Source organism: Acomys russatus, chromosome 10, assembly GCF_903995435.1.
Source record: "Acomys russatus chromosome 10, mAcoRus1.1, whole genome shotgun sequence".
Taxonomy (NCBI): domain Eukaryota; kingdom Metazoa; phylum Chordata; class Mammalia; order Rodentia; family Muridae; genus Acomys; species Acomys russatus.
Genome location: NC_067146.1, coordinates 30,891,297 through 30,914,475, shown reverse-complemented (window position 1 = coordinate 30,914,475; position 23,179 = coordinate 30,891,297). Strand labels below are relative to the sequence as shown.

General features: G+C 42.6%; 1 protein-coding gene across 1 annotated transcript in view; it reads left to right on the top strand.

The window, feature by feature from the left end:
• The first annotated feature begins 3,277 nt into the window (after positions 1 to 3,277).
• Positions 3,278 to 23,179, top strand: part of Nxph1 (neurexophilin 1) — a 286,673-nt gene continuing 266,771 nt past the window's right edge. The window contains exons 1-2 of the mRNA XM_051151928.1: positions 3,278 to 4,354; positions 5,199 to 5,362. Coding sequence (XP_051007885.1) covers positions 5,309 to 5,362 — 54 coding nt within the window. The 5' untranslated portion in view covers positions 3,278 to 4,354; positions 5,199 to 5,308. The remainder of the gene's footprint in view (positions 4,355 to 5,198; positions 5,363 to 23,179) is intronic.

Sequence of the window (23,179 nt, the reverse complement as noted above, 5' to 3'; positions counted from 1 at the left end):
AACAAACAAACAAAAACCTCACTTTTCAAATGATCCTTCTTTACACCGGCAAGACATCTTTGGGTGTGGAGGGGTCAGACATTTCTTTAGTTGTCTTGGGTGACATTTAGGGATTCTGGAAAAGGGATAGAAATAGCTTTGCCTTTTTGTAACAAATATTCATAAATATAATAAGGATGCCACTCTGAGTGCAGATTCTCATAAATCAATGACATTAACAATCTGTGCAGAACAATTTATATGAGATAGTGGTATGATTAATACAATAGAGTCAACCCTTGACCTAGAGAAAAGGTTATAAGATGAGGCTGGAAAGAAATGCACAGAAAACTGATTTAGACCCTTAAACACACTGAGACTCATTGGAGTGTTGAACAAAATAATGTTCTTTTAAATTGCTAATATCCTTGAAAGTCATGTGATATGCAATCACTTTTTTTTGACATAGCTAAGTCTTTAAAAATAGCTATGACTCTTTGTTTAAGTTCATAAAATAGAATAAATGCAATTTATTAATTATCTAACTTTACTTTCTCATTAGGTAGAGATGGGTACTGAGACCAGAGGACTCTTTAGGCACTTGCCCAAGACTGCAAAACATGGAAATATAAGCTTACAATGAATTCAAGGTAGAAAATGATGCATTTTTGGTATTATTAAAAAAAAAATAGACATAGCTCTGTGCTATGTACATAAAATATATATAATTTGGCCTGAAGCTTCAGCAAGATCACAGCTGGGTACGTCATAACAGCTATTTTCTGTTTTACTTGGATTTTGGATAAAATATGATATTCACTATATTTTAAGATTCATTTCAGAACTTATTTTTGTCAAATTTGAAGTTAATTTTTATTTCTATCTGGTCTATAGCCCCAAGATAAATCAAATTTCAACTCTTGTGTTTCCTATTAATGCCAAATGAGAGGAAATTGTGCCAAACAGAATTAACATTATCTTTCAAATAAACTATAAATTTAATATTTTGTTTAATTATCAAAAAATTGTTTGATCTCTTCCTTTCCTTTTGGGAGCAGCTCTTTGAGCTCTTTTGAAAGATGCATTATTAAAGTACAAATAAGTTTCACACCAGTCTTTATACATTTGACCAGGTAGTCTTAGAGGGCAAAAGGTGGTGAGCGTGTTTTAAGTGGTTGTTGTATAGAGAGGAATAGAGTGCTTTCAAAAGGACTCCTGGCATAAATAAAGAAACTGTCAGCCTTTGTTCTTTGCCTGGGGAACTCATTACCATTGTACACTGTAGAGTACTGGGGTAGTTGAAACAGAAGAAGGTTTGAGAATCACACTCTTGCTTTTGTTTTTGTTTTTAAAGCAAGCTACATGAAAGCGGGTGAAGATGGCATCTTTGTGCCCCTCCTCATTAATATTAAGTCATTAAAATTGAAATGATGTAACAGAAATGATCGTGGACTCTTGTGTGTAACTCAGGAGCTCCAGATGTTTCCCTGACTAAGGAAATTACTTGTATGATGACACAAAATGTGGCACGTTCTCATTTTATATCCCAGGTCAAGTAGCTTGTAGGATCCTGTAAGGGTAAACATTGAGACAGAAATTCTCAGGTCAATAACATTAAAAAGCCCCTTGGTGCCTTACCTGTCAGAGAACAAAGTGTCTGAACATTTCTTATGACTGGCTTCCTATGGTGCTTTTCTTATATAATCAGTCCCACTCATGCAGAGAGTTTAAGGTCCCTGATATACTCCACTATATATATGTATACATACATACGTACATACATACATACATACATACATACATACATACATACATAGTACGGTGGGATATACACACACACACACATCTGAATGGTTGCATAAGATGGAATGTTTTTGAAGAAAGTTTAGAAAAGAGCGTGATATACCTCAAAGCTGTCTTCATCTGTGTTTGCCAAAGGCCAGAGAAGAGTCCACCTATGAGAGCACTGTACTTAGGCACCCAGGTGAACACCCACTTCTTTTCCATACTCCAGCCTGGGAGGACCTGGGAACTTGGGTACAAGTGGTCATTGTACTTAGGATAGCCTTATGATCCTAATTGGGGGGGGGGGACTGGTTAAAACCTTGTCCATATTCTCAGCCTTCACCAGCTACATATGTTAACCCTTCAAATTTTCTTTTTTAAATATTATAGAACAAAAACAAGTCCAATAAATGAAAAGATCCAAGTCAACACTGGAACCATGCTGTGTATCCATTGATTTTTTTTTCTTTTTTTTTTTTTTTAAAGAAGAGGCCTACTTCACTCTTACTTGGCTCCAGTGAATTCCAAGTGATCAAAGTGGCAGGGTAGAGCTTATGGAGTTAGGAAAGTTTTCCCTTTAAAGGGCCATTTCTAGTGGAAATGTAACACAGGCCTCAAAGCACAGGAAACACAGTCCTGTAGTGGGATCTTATTTACAGCCTTTTGGAGAGAGTTGATTCTCAGTGGGCACCCTTTTGTCTATGGTCTTGAGGCTGGGATTTCTGCTGATTGTCACTGCTATGTCTGTAGGGTAGCCTGTGCTTACTAGGAGAATTCAGGCCATGGTTAACATGTCTAAAGGGCACACTGAGTCTGGATCACATAGACTGGGGCAGAATCCACAGAGCCTGGGATGTCCAAGAGCCATGCCTGGGGGAAATAAACTCTAAAGCTCAATAAAAGCCCCAAGTCTATTTTGATACTATGAACGCAGGTTCCTGGGTTAAATATTGACTCAATTCCTGCAGGTTAATATCAAAACAATGTCCTGCAGTGAGTATCAATCATTCAAGACCAGGTTCTGACCGAGGAAGAGAGACAAAACCAGCGGAACGCAGTGCAGAAAGGCCTTTATTGATGTTCACCCTCTGGACATGTAGAAGAAAGACTTGGTCTCTGTGCTCTTGGAGCTGATACCAAGCTTGAGTGCCCAAAGGGGTAGAGGCCACATGGAAAGAACAGGGCTTGAAGATTGGGGGTGGAGTGGGGTGGAAAAAGCATGGAGAAAGAGAAGACGGCTGGGAAAAAAATGTAAACATAAGTATAAAGATGATGCCATGGGACAAAAAAGATGTAGGGAAGAGAGGGCTGGAGGGAGAAAGAGAGGGAGAGAGAAAGAAGAGAGCGGGAGAGATAGAATAAAGAGGACTTTTCCTCTTTCTTTCTTTGCCCAGCCCGCGGAGCAGAGTCCAGAGAGTCCAAGGTCGCACAGTCCTCTCTGCTGCCTCGCTCGCTGAATGGCTGGCAGTCCGCAGCATCGCCGCCTCTGGCCACCGCAGCCACAGGTTTACAGTTCCCAGCAGCAGCGCCCCTCCCGAAGCCAACTGGGGCTCCCTACTATCTTCTGCTCATACTGCTGCCCAGTGCACCTTCCTGCCTCACTTCTCGCCACTCTCCTGGTGGTCGCTTTCCTCCCAAGGACCCCCCCTCTCCCCAGGGGGCGCTTTGGCTTCCAGAGACGCAGCAGGAGTCATTTCTCCCTGAGGGCCGGGAGGCCCGCAGAGAGAGCGTGAGAGCGGGGTCTATTTACATGGGGCATTAATTAGTCTTTGAAGAATCCTTCACCCCACGTGCCAATGTGATTGTCGGTGTCCGGACTGTAGGCAAGACCAGCTGCCGCCCGGTGGAGAAAAACCCGCTCACTCAAGGCCGGGCGCTGAAACCGCGCTCTGCGGAGCGTCCCCCGGTGGCCGGGCAGCACCACGGACAGCGCCCACGATGCTTGTCCTTACCCGCTCTAGGGCTTTCCAGCTTTGCTGGTAAAGCTGCAGCTGCTTCTAGTGCGAGCAGCTTCCAAATTCTCGCCACCACACCTCTTCTTCTGAAACTGGGACTCATCGTGCCTGTTGTGTGTGTGTGTTTTTTTCCCCTTCCGAAAGGCCCGCGTCTTATCGCTCAAGTTCAAGTCCGGAGGACTTGCCCAGTCTCCTCCCCTTAAGCTGCTCTCTATCCTCTCGCAACCGCAGAAAGCCGGGAGTACTGGGCTGCTGGTGTTGGTGCCAGCACAGGCAGTCCGGGTCGGTCGGGTGCAGCAGCCCGGCGCATTCGTCTTCTCCCTCCCATTCTTTCTTCCTCTGTCGTCTTCTCTACCTGCCCCTCCTTCTGTTGCCTCTTAAGTTTCCTGCACCCGGGAATCCAACAGTGCCAAGGCTAGGCTCCCGCGGACCAATCCGGATCGCGACCCCGGGCACTGGGACAACGACTCTGACAAGGCTGGACGAGGCATCTGGACCCGTCCTCGCCCGAGCATGGAGACGGAGCACCAGGGAGGGCACGTCCCAGGCGCTGGAGACACCAGGCCGTAGTAGCTCCTCCATGGAGCCTATTCAGAGCGGTCCTTGCTCGCTGCATTTGCCTTCAGTCCTGTGCGGTATGTACCGGTCGCCTCCACTGTTCCTGGCAGGGACACCTTGGGGCAGGGTGGTAATCACTAGGAAGGGGCAGCGGGGTGGAACTCTAGTTGGGCATAGAGCAGGACTGATAGGTGACCCTCAGAGTCCCAGACAGGTTTCCACTGTAGAAGTTAGCAACTGGCTGTGTGCCTCTTGGCTAAAAAAAAAAAAAAAAAAAAAAAAAAAAAAAAAAAAAAAAAAGTAGTCCTAGAGATGTGATTGTGTATGCCTATCTCTGTTTCAGGGGGCTCGAATGGGTAAACTGAGCCCCACTTTCCTGTATGCAAATTGCACCCCCTTAACCACCCCCATATCACTGGCACCTAATCCGGGTCAGTTCTACCTACTCGTTTCTTTGCCCGCTCCCCCCTCACTCAGTCTCGCTCGCTCGCTTGCTTTTGCTATCTCTCTCTGCTGCTGTGTACGTGTGTGAACCCTGCCAGGGCTGGCGAAGAACCAGCCGCCGCCTTTAGTCCCAGCCGCCCGCCTGTCAAACACTAGGGCAGATCTGGCTGTCAGAGACAGTCGGGCTCCTAACCAGCCTGTGAGCTGTGCCTAACCGCCTCGGGCCTCCGCGGTCTTTCGGGCTCTGGCACCCGAGACGCGCCGGTCGCTGGGAGCCCCTCGCCACCGCTCAAGCCCGCCCGCCTGAGGACCGCACTCTCTTGTTTCTAGAGCTGGGTCGACTCGCTTTTCAATTCCTCGTGTACCCCTTCCCAGGTTTTTTTGGCTCCAACAACTCCACACCAAGACTCCCTTTACCCGCTTGATTACCAGCCTTGTCCGCGTGGTCATGGGATGTCTAATTTCATTTGTATTTAGGCTGCTGAGAGCGCTCCCTGCTCTGTAAAGTGGATGTCAGGTGGATCTATGTTTTTGAAGGAACAAAGACTCAGCCAAGGCACCGCCAAGGAAGTTTGAGAGGAGGGAGGATGCAGGCTGCGTGCTGGTACGTGCTTCTCCTCCTGCAGCCCACCGTCTACTTGGTAAGTCCTGATGGTTCTGCGCCTTTGAGATACCACCCTAACCCGGAGGTCAAGTAACTGCGGGAAGCTGGGGGCTGGGGGCTAGTGGGGGGGCAGTTCAGTGAAACCTGTGTATTCCCACAGGCAGTGGAAGAACTTTGGGAGGCTGTTCTTTCTATTCCTGCGGGAGTTTTCCAGGCTCTCAGCCTCACTCCTTGCTCTATTCCCCAATCTCCCGGACGAGATTCTTAACAGCAACTAGCGCACCGGTACCCTAAACGTCCAGAAACTACAGAGTTAGTGGGGGAAGATGCTTTGGGAGGAAGGAGAAGAGAAAAGTAGTGGCAATCATGAAACTCTGAGCAGCAGTTCTTAACCCACCTGGTTTAAATGAAAGTGGGTGGAGATGGGGTTGGAGAGCTGAAGAGGATTCTACCCATCGCCCCACCACCTCACTGCACCCCCCGCCCCCAGTTTGGATTTGTGGTACAGGAAGAAGTGCAGGTAACTTTCTGAGACTTACTGAGGTGCCCCTGGTGTGAGTTTATCCACCAGACACACAGTAAACGACCAGGCAGTAGTGTCAGAGACACACCCGCAAACATCACCCTCTTTTTTCTCCTGAGCTCTAGTTTCCATTAAATAACTAAACCTTAGTGAGAGGTTTCTCTTTAGGAAATGGCAGGCTTTGTCACTTAGGAGAGACTCTTACCCAGAGCCCCCGTCCGTGTTCCTCCGGAAACAGTTTTCTGAGCTTTGGACTTGACACAGTCTTAGAAACAGAAGCAGGGCGCTTTGTGTGACTTGGGAGTTACGGACATCACAGCGAGCCTTAGGATAAGGTGGTTTTCTCAGAGAGCCAGGGACACTTACCTTCTGCCGGTGAAGTTGAGCCTAGTGCTCTGAACCGGCTCCCGGACCGCGGGAGTGCACTAAGGTGTTCTGGGGAAGGGGTGAGGGCGAGCGCAGGCGCTGCAGTAGCAGCAGGAGTTTTCTAAACAGCCTAGATAATTGTGACTAGGGGTAGTGGTAGTGTCTTTCATTCCCAAGAGCTATAGAATCCACACGCCTAGAAGCAATAGTGTGTTAACCACGTAAGTGGTCGTGTTTTTCGGCCTTTTCTCTGGTGCTTGCGGTCGCGGGACTGAGAGGTCTATGAATCCGGTACAGATGAGCGCGCGCGCGTGTGTGAGTAAATGTATTTACCCGGTTCCGGCTTCCGGCTGCATCTCAAGAACCCACAGTGCTGCCAGTCTTTGCACCTTTATCGCCTGACTGTAGCAGAAGCGGACGCCAGAGGGCGCTGCGTATCAATGTCCTCGCCTACAGGACACCTTGGGGGTAAACAGGTGAAAGCCAGGGCAACCAATCCAAAGGAACAGCTTTTCTGACTGTCTCAGGTCCGTGCTTTCTCCGGTAGAATGCAGACCAAATGCAAAAGATGTCCTTCCTATTGCCCACCTTCTGTCATTGTCGCTCCCACCTGTGTCCCGTAAGCCCACTGACATTTAGGACCCGATGTTGGAGGGTTGAAAGTACCACCAAAAGAAACACAGCATTTTTTTTTTTTTTTTAGTTGGGTAAGGTGGGAGGGAGTGAAAAGTGAATAGTGAAATCCGCCGCGGGGGAGGAACACCAAAGGTTCCCTTGATTGTCATAACAACTGTGCCCCTCTTCCCGGTACACCTTTAGGAATGATTCGAACCGCAGGACTGTTCTTATGTCCTTGGGCTGTGCTCACACACACATGGCCAGGGCTTTCTGCTATGTTGCAGTTTATTGCTTGAAGCCAGTGTTTCGATAGTCTGGAAAATAATCTATCAAAAGCAGAAGTGAAATCAATACGTTGTGTTAAATTTTAAATGTGGTTGTTGGCAGTTAAACCGTTTTCCACTCATTACAACAACAGTGCTGGATTTATTCTAATGTGCCGCGTTCTCAACAACAAGCGCATTAATTCTCCTTTAATTGTAAACTGGGAGCATTTGAAAACCATTCAGTGTGCAAATTATGCTGATTCAATTACCGTTTAGTTACAGACTTCATTACCTGAATGCCTTTTGGCAATACAGAGAAAGGAGACAATTTTTCCAATTTCACTCAAAACAATACGAAATGCGAACAATAAAAAAGAGAGGGCGATTTAGAAGTCCATTCTTTTCTCTCCAATCTAAAGTTGTTTTGTGTGTCGGGGATTAGAAACCACACACACCACAAAAACAAAAGACTGGTGGCTGTGACCCAAGACGGCATTTCGAGGGATTGCAATCCCATAGCTAGTTGCCAGGAAAATTCCAGGCTGTTTTCTTGGAGGAGGAAGCTGACTTTTACTCTAAAAATGGGTTCCAAAGGATGGATTCGGCACTTAATGTTAGGGTGGCTTTAGGTAAATGAAGAAATAGGGAGTCTTGATTAAAACTCTGAATCAAAGAACAGATGAAAACACACACACACACACACACACACACACACACACACACACAGACTAAGCATCCATTTGTGACTACACCCCATGACATTTCAGCCCTTTCCAAATCATGCAACAGATGCACCCAGGACAGCAGCCTCAACATCAAGTTAAACTCCAAGAAGGCTAGGTGACAAAAAAACCACACCAACCAACCAAGCAACCAACTACTATTTTATTTTTCCCTTGAGCTGTCATGAGCCAGAGAGGAGTTAAAAGGCATTTTTTTTTCTTCTGTGAATGACACCATCAGTTAGATGACTGGTGCACTCTGTGGCTTGCCTCCTACCTAATGTTTCCAGTATGCCTTTTCTTTATGGGTGTGGGATCCCAGCCACATTTTCAAAGGAGTAATTCCCACATTTTGAGCAAGTCTTGTTTAGATAGCTCCTGTACAGAAATATTCCAGATCACTGCTTATAGAACATGCATTTAAATGTCTTTGAATTTTGGGAGCCATTCTTATGAAGAAGAAGCCCCTGTTTGGTAGATCAGTGTTCCATACACTATAGCCAGCGTGTGGGTGACTGCTCGCAAAGTGTGTTTCTTGGCCCAGAGGTCTCTGAACACCTGCCTTAAATTGAGGGTTTTTGCTTATTTCACTATGTGTTTATTGAAAGATCAGTCTGTCTTGTTTCATATCAGATGATGATGATGATGATTATTTTGTATTGCAATGGAACACTGAAAACAGGCATGTCTGCAGGTCTACCTTCTGAAACTTATTATCTTGAATTCTCAATTTCACCACTGGGCAAACTTTAATTATATAATAAATAAATAAATAAATAAATAAATAAATAAATAAAGGTAGGAAACCATCCTTTATAAATCAATGTAAGGAAAACTGCTGTATACTAAATGTATTTTGGATTTAAACATCTGAACAGCAGGAGGAAACCTATGGTGTAATGTGTTATTTTTATTAAAGTCCTGCAGTCTTTAATCTCTATCAGTTCTGGACTGATTCCAGGTTATTCTGAATATGAGATAATGAGATAACCAGATTATAACATTTAAGCTGAATTAAAATGCATACTGGGTAAAATGGACATATATTGTTTCTTTCTTTCTTTCTTTCTTTCTTTTTTTTAAAGAAATGGGCATTAGGGGTTATAATTTAATTTATACCCAGTGGATTGAGCTGAAGACCACACCAGGGAACAGGGAGAGGCTCTCTCAGGAGAGAATTGTAACACTTCAAAGAGTGAAGTGAGTCTGATAGCACTGCTGAGCATGCAAAGAAAAGGTACTCAGAAATTGAGTTCAGAGACTCTGACAAAGGGTGCATGCTGTTATTGTAATCTTTTGTACATTCATAGCACTATCCAAGTGAAGAAGCCCCATCAGTTTTACTAGGAATTATAATAGATAATAACTTGGTTACTTTCTTAGCCAAAATAGGTAAGAATTGAAACTCATTTCCAAACCTTTGGACACAATGTTTGGGCTACCTATTTGCACAAATTTGGGAGTTTTTTTTTTTAATGATGTCACTTCTACATCAGTTGTTTAACTGAGTTTAAAAAGTGTTGAATATATCCACAGTGCCTCTACTGCCAAGTTGTTAGACCATTAGGTGAATTTAGCTCACCATGAAGGTGGCCAAAGGAAAGCAGGAAAGCAGGTGCCCAAATCTTGTCTAGTCTTTGAACTAGGTCTATATACTTCCTGTCCTTTGGAGATTAAGCTATTTGCAGGACAGAGAGAGGGCCTTGCTGCTTTCTCAGGTCTTTTCTCAAAAGGCTCAACCCTACCTTGGCCAGGAAAGCAGGTCTCAGAGATGTGAGAAACACTTGGGTAGTTCACCCTTTTGTCCCATTGACAGAAGTATTAGGGCCTTGGGCCTTCTAGTGAGAGCTTCCACTACACTGCCTTACACACTGGGAGCAAGAGGAAGAGAAAACCAGAATTTCACCAACTCTGTCTGTGGTGTGTTCCCTGAAAGCTATTAAATTTGTGGCTCCTTTTGTGTGAGGCTGATTTCTATTTGGCTTTAAATTGTTGACGGCTATTTTCCCCCTTAATGAAAGTCTTGTCTGGTTGAAAAATATATCCGGTGGAAGGGAAATTGGTTGATTTTTTTGAGATAGGTGCCCAATGTCCTACTTTTCTATCCGAGGGAAGATTTTCTGCAGACTAGAGAAATTGACAGCATTGTCCAGATAATAACCACCGTCGACAATATTTTCAAAAGGGCATTTGAGTGATGAAAGCATATGGATATTGCTTTTTCAAATAAGCAATTCTCTATTCTGGGCTTCTTTGATTTTATAAGGAGTAGGGAACAGAGCTGGGAGCATCAAGGGAGAAAGGGCCTCATATTGGCAAAGAGATGCCTTCTTCCTGTTCGCCCAGTCCTGGAGTACTGAAGTGTTTGTCCCCTTTAGGATGGAGTTTCCGGGATGCTAACAGACCTCCAGTGAAGTGCGCCAGCACGGTGTTGGTGTTAAGAGTTAAAGGGCAATCTGAGGAAGGAATAACATGCCTTGCACTCCTCTGCCCGTATACCAGGCCAGCGCAAGCTCTGCAAGTTTGTAGGCTTTCAAACGGCAGGCTAGAAAGTGCACGTTCTCTTTCTTTCTTTCTTTTTAAACAGAAAATGTCTAGCTTTGAATCAGTTCAAGAAAGTCCCTTTGGGACGATTCTGTCGTCCTGGAGCTTCAGATCTCATTTTAAGACCTAACAGTTGTCACCACTTTAATTAAAGGGAGGCGGGGGAAGGCTGCTAGCCGGCGCCGTCGGGTCAGCGGCTTCTGGGAGCCGCGGAGTAGCTGGGCGGGCTCCACTGTAGCCTTCAGCTGCCTTCTCCGGGTCACCGTTTTTCGGGGGGCCCGCTTCGAGTTTGCTGAAAGTTAGGGTCTTGATTTATCCGCTAGTCAAGCTCGAAATCAGCTCCTTTTCACCATGTCAGCACTAACCCCTCCCGGAGCTTGGTAAACACACCGCGCTCATTTTTCTGCTGCAGATTGGCATGTTGACGACTCTGCTTGAAGGAATGTGACAATAAAGTGGGGAACCAAAGCTTGGCAAGCACTTAATCAAGGATAAAAAGGTTCCGCTGTAAGGATGTCACTCAATTTATTGTGAAAGTCGAATGAATTACGTTTAATGAAAGTGCTCCCCAGATGAATATTACCAGCAATTTCCTGAGTTGGCTCTGTCAGCTTGAGATGAGGAAATGCCAACCCAGATCAGAAAAGAGCGCCTGTCTCAATTACTATGCAAGCTTTCCAAGAGCGGCTTTTTATTGAGATGATACGTGTTGGCTGCTACTCCGTGCCCTTCTAGCGCGCCCAAGAATGTGTTTGTTTATTTTTCAACTTTGTCATCTGCCCTCCCCGGTACTGGCTGTTGTTTAAACTTCTGAGCGGGACGCTGACTCTCTGCTGCCGGCTGCAAACCTAACCACCTACTCTGTAACAGCTTTTCTTAGTGTACTTTGTTTACTATGGAGATGAGGGTTGGGCGTGTGTGTGTGTGTGTGTGTGTGTGTGTGTGTGTGTGTGTGTGTGTGTGTGTCTACAGAGAGAATTCTCTTGTTGGCCTGCCCTTTACCATGGAAAGCCTTCCCCTGCTTCCCCCCATCTCATCTGGAGCTCTGGAGGGTGGAAATCGAGGAGAGGGGTCCCGGGAGCGGCCAGAGGGCAGCACCGGCTTCTCAAGCTTTAAATGAATGAGAGTATTTTACTGGCTCCAGCCGGAAACGGGACGGGAGTGAAGTGGGGGTGGGGATTCACAGGCCCAGGCCGAGCACATCGCCTAATCTGCATGAGAATGGAGGACCGGGATGCTTTTCTTGTACTATTTCTTTCTCCCACAATGTGACAAATTGTGCTAGGAAGAGCCAAGTGTTCCCTTAGAAACTGGCAGCAGGCGGGGGCGGGGCGGGGGGGGAGGGCGGGAAGTGCTATGCTTGTCCCCACCAACCTGACACAAGTCTGACCTCACCATATCACCCGGGAGCCCTAATAGAAATCGAGCAGCTGCCAAGGGCTCAAAGCAAGTCCCAGTACTCTGGTCCCGCAAGAGGAAGGAAGGCTCTGCCCTCGCACACCAGGAGCTAAGTCCCAGCATCCTCCTCCTCCCAGGTTGATTTGGAAGACCATTTCAGTCATCTCTGTAAGCATCGAGAAACTTTCTTCGAAGTAGTAGTCTTCACTCCTTTCACTCCACAACTTACTCCTCTACCAAAAAACGCAATGTCCAGGCTAGGAAGGTTTCCAGCCCAAGCCCGCCACATTCATGCACTTCATTGTCTGCTTTTTGCCTTCTGTGATCAGGAGAACTCTCAGCAGGCTTTGTGAAAATACGGTCACAGCGCTCCTGTTTTTGGACCGTATACCTTCACATCAAAACATTGCTTCTGGGAAACTTTTGGTCTCCTTCACCGACCTTCAGTGCTCCAGGAGATGCAGGCTGGCCAGCGGCGATTCTCCAGTGAGATGCTCTTCAAGTGGATTGGGGAGTGAATCTACTGTGTGCCTATCTGAGGCCTGGAGAGCGATCTTCAGCACCACGGTCAGCACCACAAGCTCCGCCCCGTCTGGGGCTCAGGGCCGGCCCCGCAGCCCCGGTTAACGTCGAGTTAGGAAGCTCCCTGTCCCGCAGACTTCCTTAATCATCCCGGAGCGATTTTAACAACCCACTCTCCCCTGCCAATCATTTAGGGACACCAAGCTCCTCTCAGTAGGCCTTTAATATGTTCTGTGGTCAGAACCTCTGGTTTACAACTTCCTCCTCAGACTCCATCTAGGGTTCGGGAGTCACGTGATTTATTAGGGTTGGGGGCGGGGCACGAAATTCTTCGTTTCTCAAACTTTTTCTGTTTATTAAATCTATCTTTCCCTCAATCAGAAACACGTATCGCGTAACGTGCAGCTAGAAGACTCTTTAGCAATGTGTAAGTCACAAATGAGGAAATTGAGGCATCGAAAGGGAAACTTTCTTTTCTCAGAAACAAAATCAGGGTATATAGGCCCCATCACCCCCACTGAGAAATGACTGGAACTACTCAAACACCGTGTTGGTTCAGGCGACTTTAAAACGTTGAGCTCTGAGGTAGGAGAGAGTGGGGGGAGGGGGTGCAGAAGAGTCCTAATTATTATGAATTTCTAAAGGATAGTAATTATTCACGGGGAGTAGGACAAACCACTGCCTGGGCAAGGGAATCGATATATTTGCTATCGAAAGTGCCTGGCTCGCCTTTAATGCAGACGAATGGGGATACAGACTCATTATTTTCCGTGGTTAGGTTCTCCGGTGTGGGGTTGATGCAGCGTGGAATCTATCATCATTAGACCCTGGGTGCGACGCGGGAGCTCCTTTTTACTTAACAAACAACAACAATAATCCGACTTAACTCCCCCTCCCCCACCAAAAAAAAAAAAAAAAAAAGAAAAAAAAAGAAAGAAAGAAAGAAAGAAAGAAAGAAACTTCTTCGCATCATCACACAAGAAGCCCCCCTCCCCATACACTGCCACACTTCGCTGGGGCTTCTCTGTGCAGCCTAGAGCTGACACTGCAGTCACTTAAAGTATTCGCTGCGCAGTCCCTGCTCAGCAGCGGCCACACAGTTGATGTGAACCAGAAATAAACTGAATAGTTCCAGGCGCTGGCGCTAGGGGTTGTCTGTGTCAAAGGCTAAGGTTGGCTTGGAAGTTGTCTGATTCTCTAGCCTTAGCTGAGTCAATCCTTTCAAGTCATCGGATTCTTCAAATTCCCGGCAGTGTTAAAGGAGCAGGCATCAAGCAAGTAGTGCTCCATGAAGCCGCAGGAGTAGTTAGCTTGCAGGAACGTAAGGCAGAAAAGAAAGGGAAGATGGGGGCAGTGTCTCTAGTATCCTCCGAGGTTCTGGAGCAGGCAATTCCCAGCTAGCTTCCTCTTTGTGAAATTCTATCTTTCTGCCCATAGGCCAGTCTTCCATAATCCTTCCCACCCACCGACGTCACTAAACTATCCATGGTCCTGCCCACTGGATTGCAAACGTTCCTCAGTTTCTCCCTCCTTTTCCAGCCTTACCTCCCTGGCACAATCCTCACTCTCACAGGTTTTCTGATGCCCCCGGTAAGCTGCTTTGTGGGTGAAACTTACTGGCACACTACTGTTCCCTGAACCGTTTTAGTTAATGTGGTTACCTGATGTGTACATGTTGGTTTGCGAGTCCTGGTCTTCTTCATATGCCAGGTCTCTCTGATCACATACAGCCTACTGATTATACAGAAAACAGATTCGGACCTAGGAAAACCTAACTCCTCCTTATTAAAATAAAGTTGTTATAAAACAATAACACTGTGGAATCTCGGGCATTAGACTAAAAATATCTGACCCCCCCCTCCCATTCAATTTTCTTTTCTTAGAAGCACAACCATTCAGGGTGTATATGGCTACTTGAGTGCCTTTATTTCACTGTTCTTAGGGACAGCCAGCCAACACAATACTAGGACTATATGATCTACCGGCATCATTTCCTCTCAACATCTTCATTTTTAGAGGCTTTATAATTAAACTCTGTGAGATATATGGGACATACATCCAGTGGAGAGCCTTTTTATTTGTATTTATATAGCATGCTGAGAAGAAAAATTAAAGAAGTGCTTATACTGAAGTAATGAGCCTGCTTTGATATTAGAAGAAATGTCCTTTTAATTTACTTTTATATAAGGCTAGAGAGCTACCTCTGTGAGACCAGACCCCATAGTCATGCCTCTTTGCAGAGAGGTCCTACTGGTGTGAAAAACACATTTCCTAGCTTATACTAACTTAACACGAACAAAAGACCAGGCTTCTACTCACTGTGGTGAAGTGTTCTCTGATGCAGGGAGCTAAGCAGAGAGAGGAAGCTGCCGCAGGGCCCTACATGCTCCTGCTTCTCTACATCTAAAGTCTATCACAAGGCACAAACTCATGCATACTATGAGAGGGCCTTGAAGAGGCTGCAGCATAGTCCACAATGCAAACTGGCTACCCTTTGATAAAATTGGCAACCACAGGATGAAAAACAGAAGTGCTGATTTCCCTGAAAAGTTGTGGTCAAAAAGCTTAGAGGAATTTTCTTGGCCTTGAAGATTCTTTTTCTTTTACAAACTAAACACATAGATGAGCATGGAACACATCAGAGATGGGTGGGTGCTTTTTTAAAAATGTCTTTTTCTTTGAAGGAGTACATAAAAAACTATCATGGGGAATTTTTTTTTCTCTCATAAGTTGTCTTTAAATTTTCAGTTTGGGTTTTCCAGCATATTTTCCTTATTTTCATCTATAGCATGGAAATAATGTTGGCTGAGAGAAATCACAGGTATGATAACTGGATAGACAGTCACATATGGACTTTGGACGATGTTTCTTCTCTCTGTAACCTTGTAGCTGGGTGTTATTAGAGACCCACAGGTATATAAAGCAGCTTATATAAAATTAATGGACTGCTTTACACTCACAACCTCCTACTTGTGCAGCCCTTGTAAAATATTGCACCTGTTTAAAAGAGGAAGATTATAAAGTCAAGTTTGCTGTGCAATCGATAGTTGTAAATGGTTCAGTGAAATATTTGATTGTTTTGACTGAGCTTGACAATGTGATGGAAATTTTATTGTCCGTTTTTGTGCACTGATATGCTAATCATAAGGCTGTCCCTTCTTTTATGTACTCAGCTCATTTTAAAACTGATTGTTAAGATTTCAAGGTAACATCTAAGGACATAATACAAAATTTTAGGAGAGATATATCTATTATCTTACAAGATTAGAAGGAGAACCACAGGTCACTAGGAGGTCACAGATGAGAAAAAACTCTCAAATAGCATTTTTGTTATTATGTTTAAAACCATCAATAGCATATTTATGGAAGTTGTGTCCTGTTGATTTTTATGCGTATTTTTGAATAAGCAAATGGACAGAAATTTTTGTTTCAGCACCAAACTTTATAAAAATGACCTTCTAAATGTAGATATCTTACTTTTTTAATAAAAGAAATCTCTTGTTTTCAGGCAATATTTGGAAAATTTTCAGATACTCATTGTTTTTTTCCTTAAAACAAATACAAAACTACATTTTCTCAAGTATTCTATGACTTGATTTGTAGACATTTATGAAGGCTTATTAGTCCCCACTGTGAATGCCTTTTGTTCTTTACTCTGCATTTTCATTGTGAGGAAGGAATCACCGAGAATTATGCATGTCCAAAGCCATGGGAACATTCTCAAGTCCTCTTTTCTTCTCTATTTCAGTCTCAGGTTAGCTAGAATCATTTTTGTCTCCCTGGCAGAACTGTTCGCTGCATCAGGTCCTCTAAATTAATAACAAAATGTCATGACATAACCAACAGGTGGGTTGATTGATTGCTGGTATTGCTCAGATTTTAAGGGAAGCTCTAAAATGTATGAACTGGGCTTTCTCAGGCCCATTACACTTCTTGCTTAAAATTTCCGTGAAGATGTCACTATTAATCCAACTTTAATTTTCAAGATTATTGACATAATTTTGTAATTTGTTGTTGGGCAGCCAGGTTTATAAGAGGGTTCATCATGACCTATGCCACTGAAAATGAGAATTACTCTTAGTCACGTCATCAATTTGTGGATAATTTCTTGTACTACAGTGCCATTATTTATTGTTTTTTAGAATTAGATGCAGAGAAAATTGCAAACTACTGGGTATGGAAATAAGTTATTCATGTGTTGTACTGGCTACTATTTCTTTGGTCTTGATGTGAGATGTAATTGCTATTGATGTGAAGAACGTGGCACAATTTTTGCCTCGTTCACAAGAAGTATTTAGTTGAATGATGAGCACCTCATGTTAGATTCTCATCCTTATTTCTTTTAGTTTAACAAGGCAGAATTAAGAGCAGCAGTGCTAACCAGGCCAGCACAGTTTCTAGTCATTATTAAACCAATGCAGAGAGATGTTAGTGTCCAATGAGCCAAGCTCTCCTTTTTGTATGTGCATCTCTTGAAAAATTGTTCATGGAGAGGAACATGACAACAACCACAACAACAACAACAACAACAGACAAAAGGGAGAATTGCAAAAAGGAAATGATTTGGCCTGACTGAAATCCTTCACAATTAGAATCACACTGAGGCCGGATAGATTCATGCAGCTTGAGAGATGGCTCAGTTGCTATTTTCCATGGTAAAATGTTGAAAGGAGTTGAGCATGGGTAGGTTAAAGATGAACCTGCATCTTCAAACATGACTGACACTCCCCCCAGGCACCACCCAGTTTCCGTTTGGTAGGTAATACCAGCCTCTAAGCAGTTGTCCACAGGGAGGCCATGGTGAAAATGGAATCACAATGAGGAGAAAGTGAGTAACTTTTGCTATTCCGATGAATGAAGACTCCCACAAGAGGGAGAAAGTAGGCTCATATTTAGTCATTCCAGGATCTTTTCTTCAGCTTCATTGCAACTTTTAAAAGATGCAACATTCAAAAATATTTTTTTTTGTAATGGCAAGTATTTTTTCTTATAACCTTGAGAAAATTTCACTTTTCAGATCCTCCCTCAATTTTTTTATTTGTAATTTGTGACTAATAACTCCCCTTGCTCAATAAAGGAGCCACTGAATTAATGGGATTAAGAACTTAGACTATAGGGTAGACTATAGGGTAGACTATAACCCTGATGATGAATTAATAAAGACAAATGTTTCTAGCATTGACAGAGAAAGGGTTCTGGGCCAGCTCTCTAGGTATTCCCTGCAGAGTCCTCAGAGGGATGACATACAGAAATGAGCTGATGGCTACCTTATTTTTTGTTTAGCTTTTCTAGTAGTTAGTTGACTGCTGTACAGCCACACATTGCTTTCCAGAAATTCATATTTATCTAATGCAGATAGTATGTATCATGACTAAAACCAGGGGGGAAAGTTCATTTTATGTCTATTAGTCAGATGTTTGTGGAGATGGAGCAGATCACAGGCTGGGTCAATGAATGGGCTGCTTAATCCAGAGAAGGAATCTTGAGATGTTTTAATTTAGGTGGCAAATACTAAGAGTTGCTACAATTTGGGGGCAGTTAACTTGTGATCAGTGCTTGCTTTTAATTTAGCTTCAACACTTAAAGTTCTTCTAAAATTTCAATAAAAATGGAAAGATCCAAGAGTCTATGGCCAGGGGTTTCGCCTTTGAAGCTCATTTTAGGTGAACATCTGGATGTGACATCTCATGAACTCCCAGAAAACTGTGCAAAAGTGAGTTGATGGACCATATCCTTTTCTGTTCAGAACTTGTATTAGCTACCATATACAACCTCCAAAGGCACTGCAGTGGGTGCCCAAGAAAAGATTTTTTTGTTTTAAAATTTTAATGTAAACACTTATTTTGTGTTTTAGATTTACCGGAGAGTGGGAAAGATATAGAAAAAATACCAAAAGATAAAACATTCCATTTTCCTGTGTCATCAGAACCAGGTCCTTGTACATGCATGCTAGGCAAGTGCCCTAATGCTGACCTGACCTACAATTTATTTCTCTCAACAACACTATGAGATGATATAGCTATCATTAATATCACTATGTTTTTATGCCGAACTTTGTGATCTTCACGGTTCTTCATTTTATAGATGAGGGGATAAATGAGACACAGAATGTATAACATGAAAAACAAGATTTCAACTTAGCTGGTGTATCTTTGAGTCGAAGGTTTTAGCTACCGTATTATATTACGTCTGTTTGTTTGTGTATTGATCTTTATATACACATATGTATTTACCTACACACATACAATTGTGGGTCTGGAATATGAGTCTCATTCGAATTAAAACAAAACATTTTCTTTGGCCTTCCTCTGGGAAGACCTTACCTGAGTAAATGGAGTGTGTATAAAATTTCTGGTGTTACTCCTGCAGTCCAGAGTATTATTAGATGCGAGGCTTCTTATTAACTGGGGAGAGTCTATCAACATAAGTTTGGTACTGATAATTATTTTCAGCTTATGATGACTACACATAAAGGCATAAGGCTTTTAGGAGGTCTGCATCTATTTGCCTGACTAATATGAAAAATGATCACTGCATCTCAGAATAACATAAGTTAGGTCAGGGTATAAGGCACTGGGTCACATTCATCTGTGGTGAAGTTTAAAATGATCCATAATATCTGTATCTCTCCTAACAAATTATACACGTACTTCTTTGAATTATATGCTGTGCCTGGGCAGGTAGAAGTAAGGGGAAAAGAGAAGAGAGTTTTTTTTTGTTTTTGATTTTGTTTTGTGAGGGGTCATCACGTGTCTGAGGCAGAACCTTTAGTTTCGCTGGCATGTTCATTTTCAAGGGTTTTGTCTGTTCTTATCACACACAGAGAGACAGAAAGCCTCAGCCTTCTCCAGTGGAATCTTTACACACAGATACAAACCTAGACATTTAAAATAAACACATCTGCTTAGCTCTTAAAATATGTGACAGTAAAGAAGAGTCCCAGATGGCTTAGCTCAGTTACGTGTTTTTGTTATATTCTGATTGTGTGGTGTAAAATGAAAGTAGTGAAACTCCCACAAAATATTTCATAGAACTATGAGGCTTATATAGAGCCCAGAACTATTTCTATTTACTAAGAATAAAAGTAGATTCAAGATTTTCCTGGCCAATGTGAAAATATCTGGCAGGAGATGATGGGAAAGAGTCTGTTTCGTTTCAGTCTTGTGTTACATTTGACCTTGGGAGAGCTTAGTGGTGCCTTCGGGCAAAAAATTAAATGTTCCATTTTGTAGCACTATCATCTTTCACCTTTATGTGGATTTAAAAATGTAAATAAAATTGCTTTCTGTAAATGGTACACATGAAGGTCATGTTCATATTCTGTGCAAGACTTCAAAATGCCATTTGAGCCATCATTGGCTCAATGGATACTAATATGTTCTATTAGTTTCTAGTAATCTACTTTTAAAGCATTTTATGGCCCCATATTTTTATGCCTAGTTCCTAGTTTGTGAAATAAGAAATCAGAAATAAACCGTTAGCACTTCATTGTAGACTTATTTATAGAATGTGTGCTTTCAACTCTGAACTTTTAAAAATGCCAGAATGTATTCCCAGAATACATTTCCTTAGCCATTAAAATGGCCTGGATGGAAATCTGCAATGAGAGAAGACTATGCTCCTGAAAGAACTGGGGGGAGCTCTTTCCTTTCCAATTATTATCTGTGGTTTTTTTCTTTTCTGTGTATTATTCTCCAGAAAATAAGATTTGGGATCCTTAGCAGCAGCCAATGGTCTTGGAAATTAAAGTAACTGCTGCATTCTTTGAGAAGAGAAGGGGTTTGAATTCTTTTCATTGCAATTTGGATAATAAGACCCTGGTACATCCTTGTATTTAATTGTCATGATTTTGATTGTTAATGACATTTGATTGCTTCTTCTGGAGGCACCTGTCAGCCATTTCTGAAGCACAGATGGCTTTGTCAGCATCGGAGAGGAATTTCTTTTCCTTACTGACCTTGAGCTACACAACTAATTTGGGGAAGATGAGCAAGTTTTCTGCTTGTCTTTGAGAGATTATTCTGCTTATTGAGCAATGATTTCTAGATCACTCTCTTTCAAAAGCTGCTAGGCTATTATTCTTTTAGTGTCAGAAGAACTGATTCTCTTTGAGTAAATGTGTGATAATTCATCAGTGACCCAGTTCATGTGATAAGGTGAGCACTCATCCCGTTGACTTAGAATGGTTCTACTTTCTGCCTCTGGCATAAGTTGGATACTTCCTGTTATATTGTAAAGTGTGCTGGTTTGGATGATAAAGTGTAGGAACTTACATGTAATGCAATGTTCAAATGGGTACCTGAGACAGGTTGATTATGAGTGTTTATGAAATGTTTGTGACAATAGAATAATGTTCTGTAGGTTAAGAAGAGTGTTCACTGTTACATGCATTCCTTCCCACTGGGCTTCAGGGTCCTAAGGAACTCACGTAGAGTCTACCACTGTGAAATTACTCATGAAAAGCAGTCTGTGTGTTTTTTTTTTTTTTTTAAATCTTGTGACAGTTTAAATTAAAATCTGAGTATTATGACTAGTCATGGGAAAAGACAATATGAGAAGACTAGGTGGGAGCCATTCACTGATATTGGAGGATTTAACAGTTTAGGGAAGTAAATGTAAGACTCGAAAAACGGCCTTTTTCAGTGCTTCTCAAGTAACGAGATATATGTGTGCGTGCATGAGTGCATGTGTGTGTGTGTGTGTGTGTGTGTGTGTGTGTGTGTGTGTGTGTGTGTGTAAAAGTAAAAACAATCTTAAAGTTAGCTTTGGAATAACTTAAAATGGAGTCAAAGGCTTATTTTCCCAGATTTTGCCGTCCTACCCATCGAACATGGAGTCTGCATTGTCATGCATTCCTTCTATGAATTCCAGCTTTCTAGGCTGACAAGCCCATACAACTCTTTGTTACAGTCTTTTTTGGCAATATTACTAATGAAGCATCATATATATAGCCACACCTGTAGTCCTACTTAATAATCTGCATCTTGTCATTTTTTTATTATATACTTCAAAGACATATTTTTTCTTTAGCATCATAGTCCATCCTTTCCTTTTGTGAGATAGGGTTTTGGTATATGGCACCAGCTACTCTGGAAACTCACTGTGTAGACCAGGGTAGCCTCCAGCCTGCATCCTTCTGCCTCAGGGCATGGAACACTGGGATTATATAGGTGTGCGCCATCTTTAGTATTTCCACCATATTAACATATCCCATTTTCGGGATCCAGAATGCCTTAATACTAAGATTGTGAGTGTGTTATCTTACCTGGATGAGTAATTTGTTCACACTTTAACTCAGAGTTTTCTCATGGTAAGGAATTCAAACAATTAGTCTCCAAATCAGAGGCGATCATCCCAGTGATGACGAGAGCGGTGAAGCACACGTTGTCCCATGTCTGTGTTCAGTGGCTTGACCTGTTTTTCTAATATGCATCATGTAGCCTCCTCTTAATTTCTCCAAAATTTCTTCTGACAATTGATGCATGACAAAATATTTCAAAGACTTGGGGACAGGATATTGTGGTTCTGGGGACTGAGCGTAGAATCACTTCACAAGTTCTCTTGGTTTTTCAAATGCAATTTCAAGAAATTAACTGGATCCTTTTTTCTTGGTAGGGAGTGTTAGGGCAGATTGCTGTTCCTGAAGTTCAGAAAATGAGTGTATTCCCTATTTGGCTTTTTTTGGGGGGGGGGATCTTGTCAGATATTACACCCTAGACATCTGATTTGTGCAGACTTCTGCCTCTCACACAGCTAATGTAACTCACCAGAAATGAACCTAAAGATAGAAAGCACACCATTTTTCTTAAAGATGCTTTATTGTTGAATTAGAAGATGAGGAGGAAAAAGTGAGACACACACACAAACACACACACAAACACACACACACACACAGAGAGAGAGAGAGAGAGAGAGAGAGAGAGAGAGAGAGAGAGAGAGAGAGAGAGAGAGAGAGAGAGAGGGAGAGAGAGAGAGAGAGGCAACAGAGGGAGAGGAAAGAGGCAGACACAGTGTTTTGACTGCATTTTCTATATTTAGAAACTATGATTAGAACATCATTAGTCATTACTCTTTCCAATGAGCTAAACAGTTGACATGAACTCCTACCTTTTTAGTGGAGTCAACATCTGAAAAGCATTCTGAAATTTTAATTAGCAGAAAGAAGGGAAACAAACAAAACTAGACATCAACAGCCAAAGGAAGCCTCAAACAAATTTTATAACTAGCAAATATTTTGTGAAAACATATCAGTGTCTTGGTTTCCACTGTGGCTATGTATCCAAACCCTTGCATAGGGCAGTAGGCTTGTTTTCTGCAGTAAAATATGGGCAAGCAGGGTTTTATTAGGGTTCATAAAGAACTATCTGCTTTAAGGAAATTTAAATTACTCTATTTACTAAGTTCCCCTAGCTGAAGAATATCTGAACTGTGTGATTTTCCGTTGCTGTGAGGACAATTAAAGTATATGTGTCACCAAATTCCAAAAGCGAACGGCTACTCTGCTATAGCATGAAGATTATGCTTTTAAAACATTTGATTCTAAAGTAAAAAATTAGAATAGTGTGTCCATTTTAAAAGACTTCTAGCTCCCTTTATATGGGTAAACTAATAGACAATTTTCTGTTTTAGGTGTTTAGAGTTTTAGGAGGATTATAACTGCTATAACATATAGTGGAAAATACTCCTATGCGCTGTGTAACATGTTTCTTCTATATAACTCTTCAGCTTTTCCAAGTTCTTACTTCATTTTGTGCCTTATCTTGTAATGACTAGTGCAGTCATAGAATTTGGGTTCCGCACAGATAAAGATTTTCATAGTTAGAGTTACTATTGCTGTTATGAAACACCATGACCAAAAGCAGCTAGTGGAAGAAAGGGTTAATTTTTCTTACACA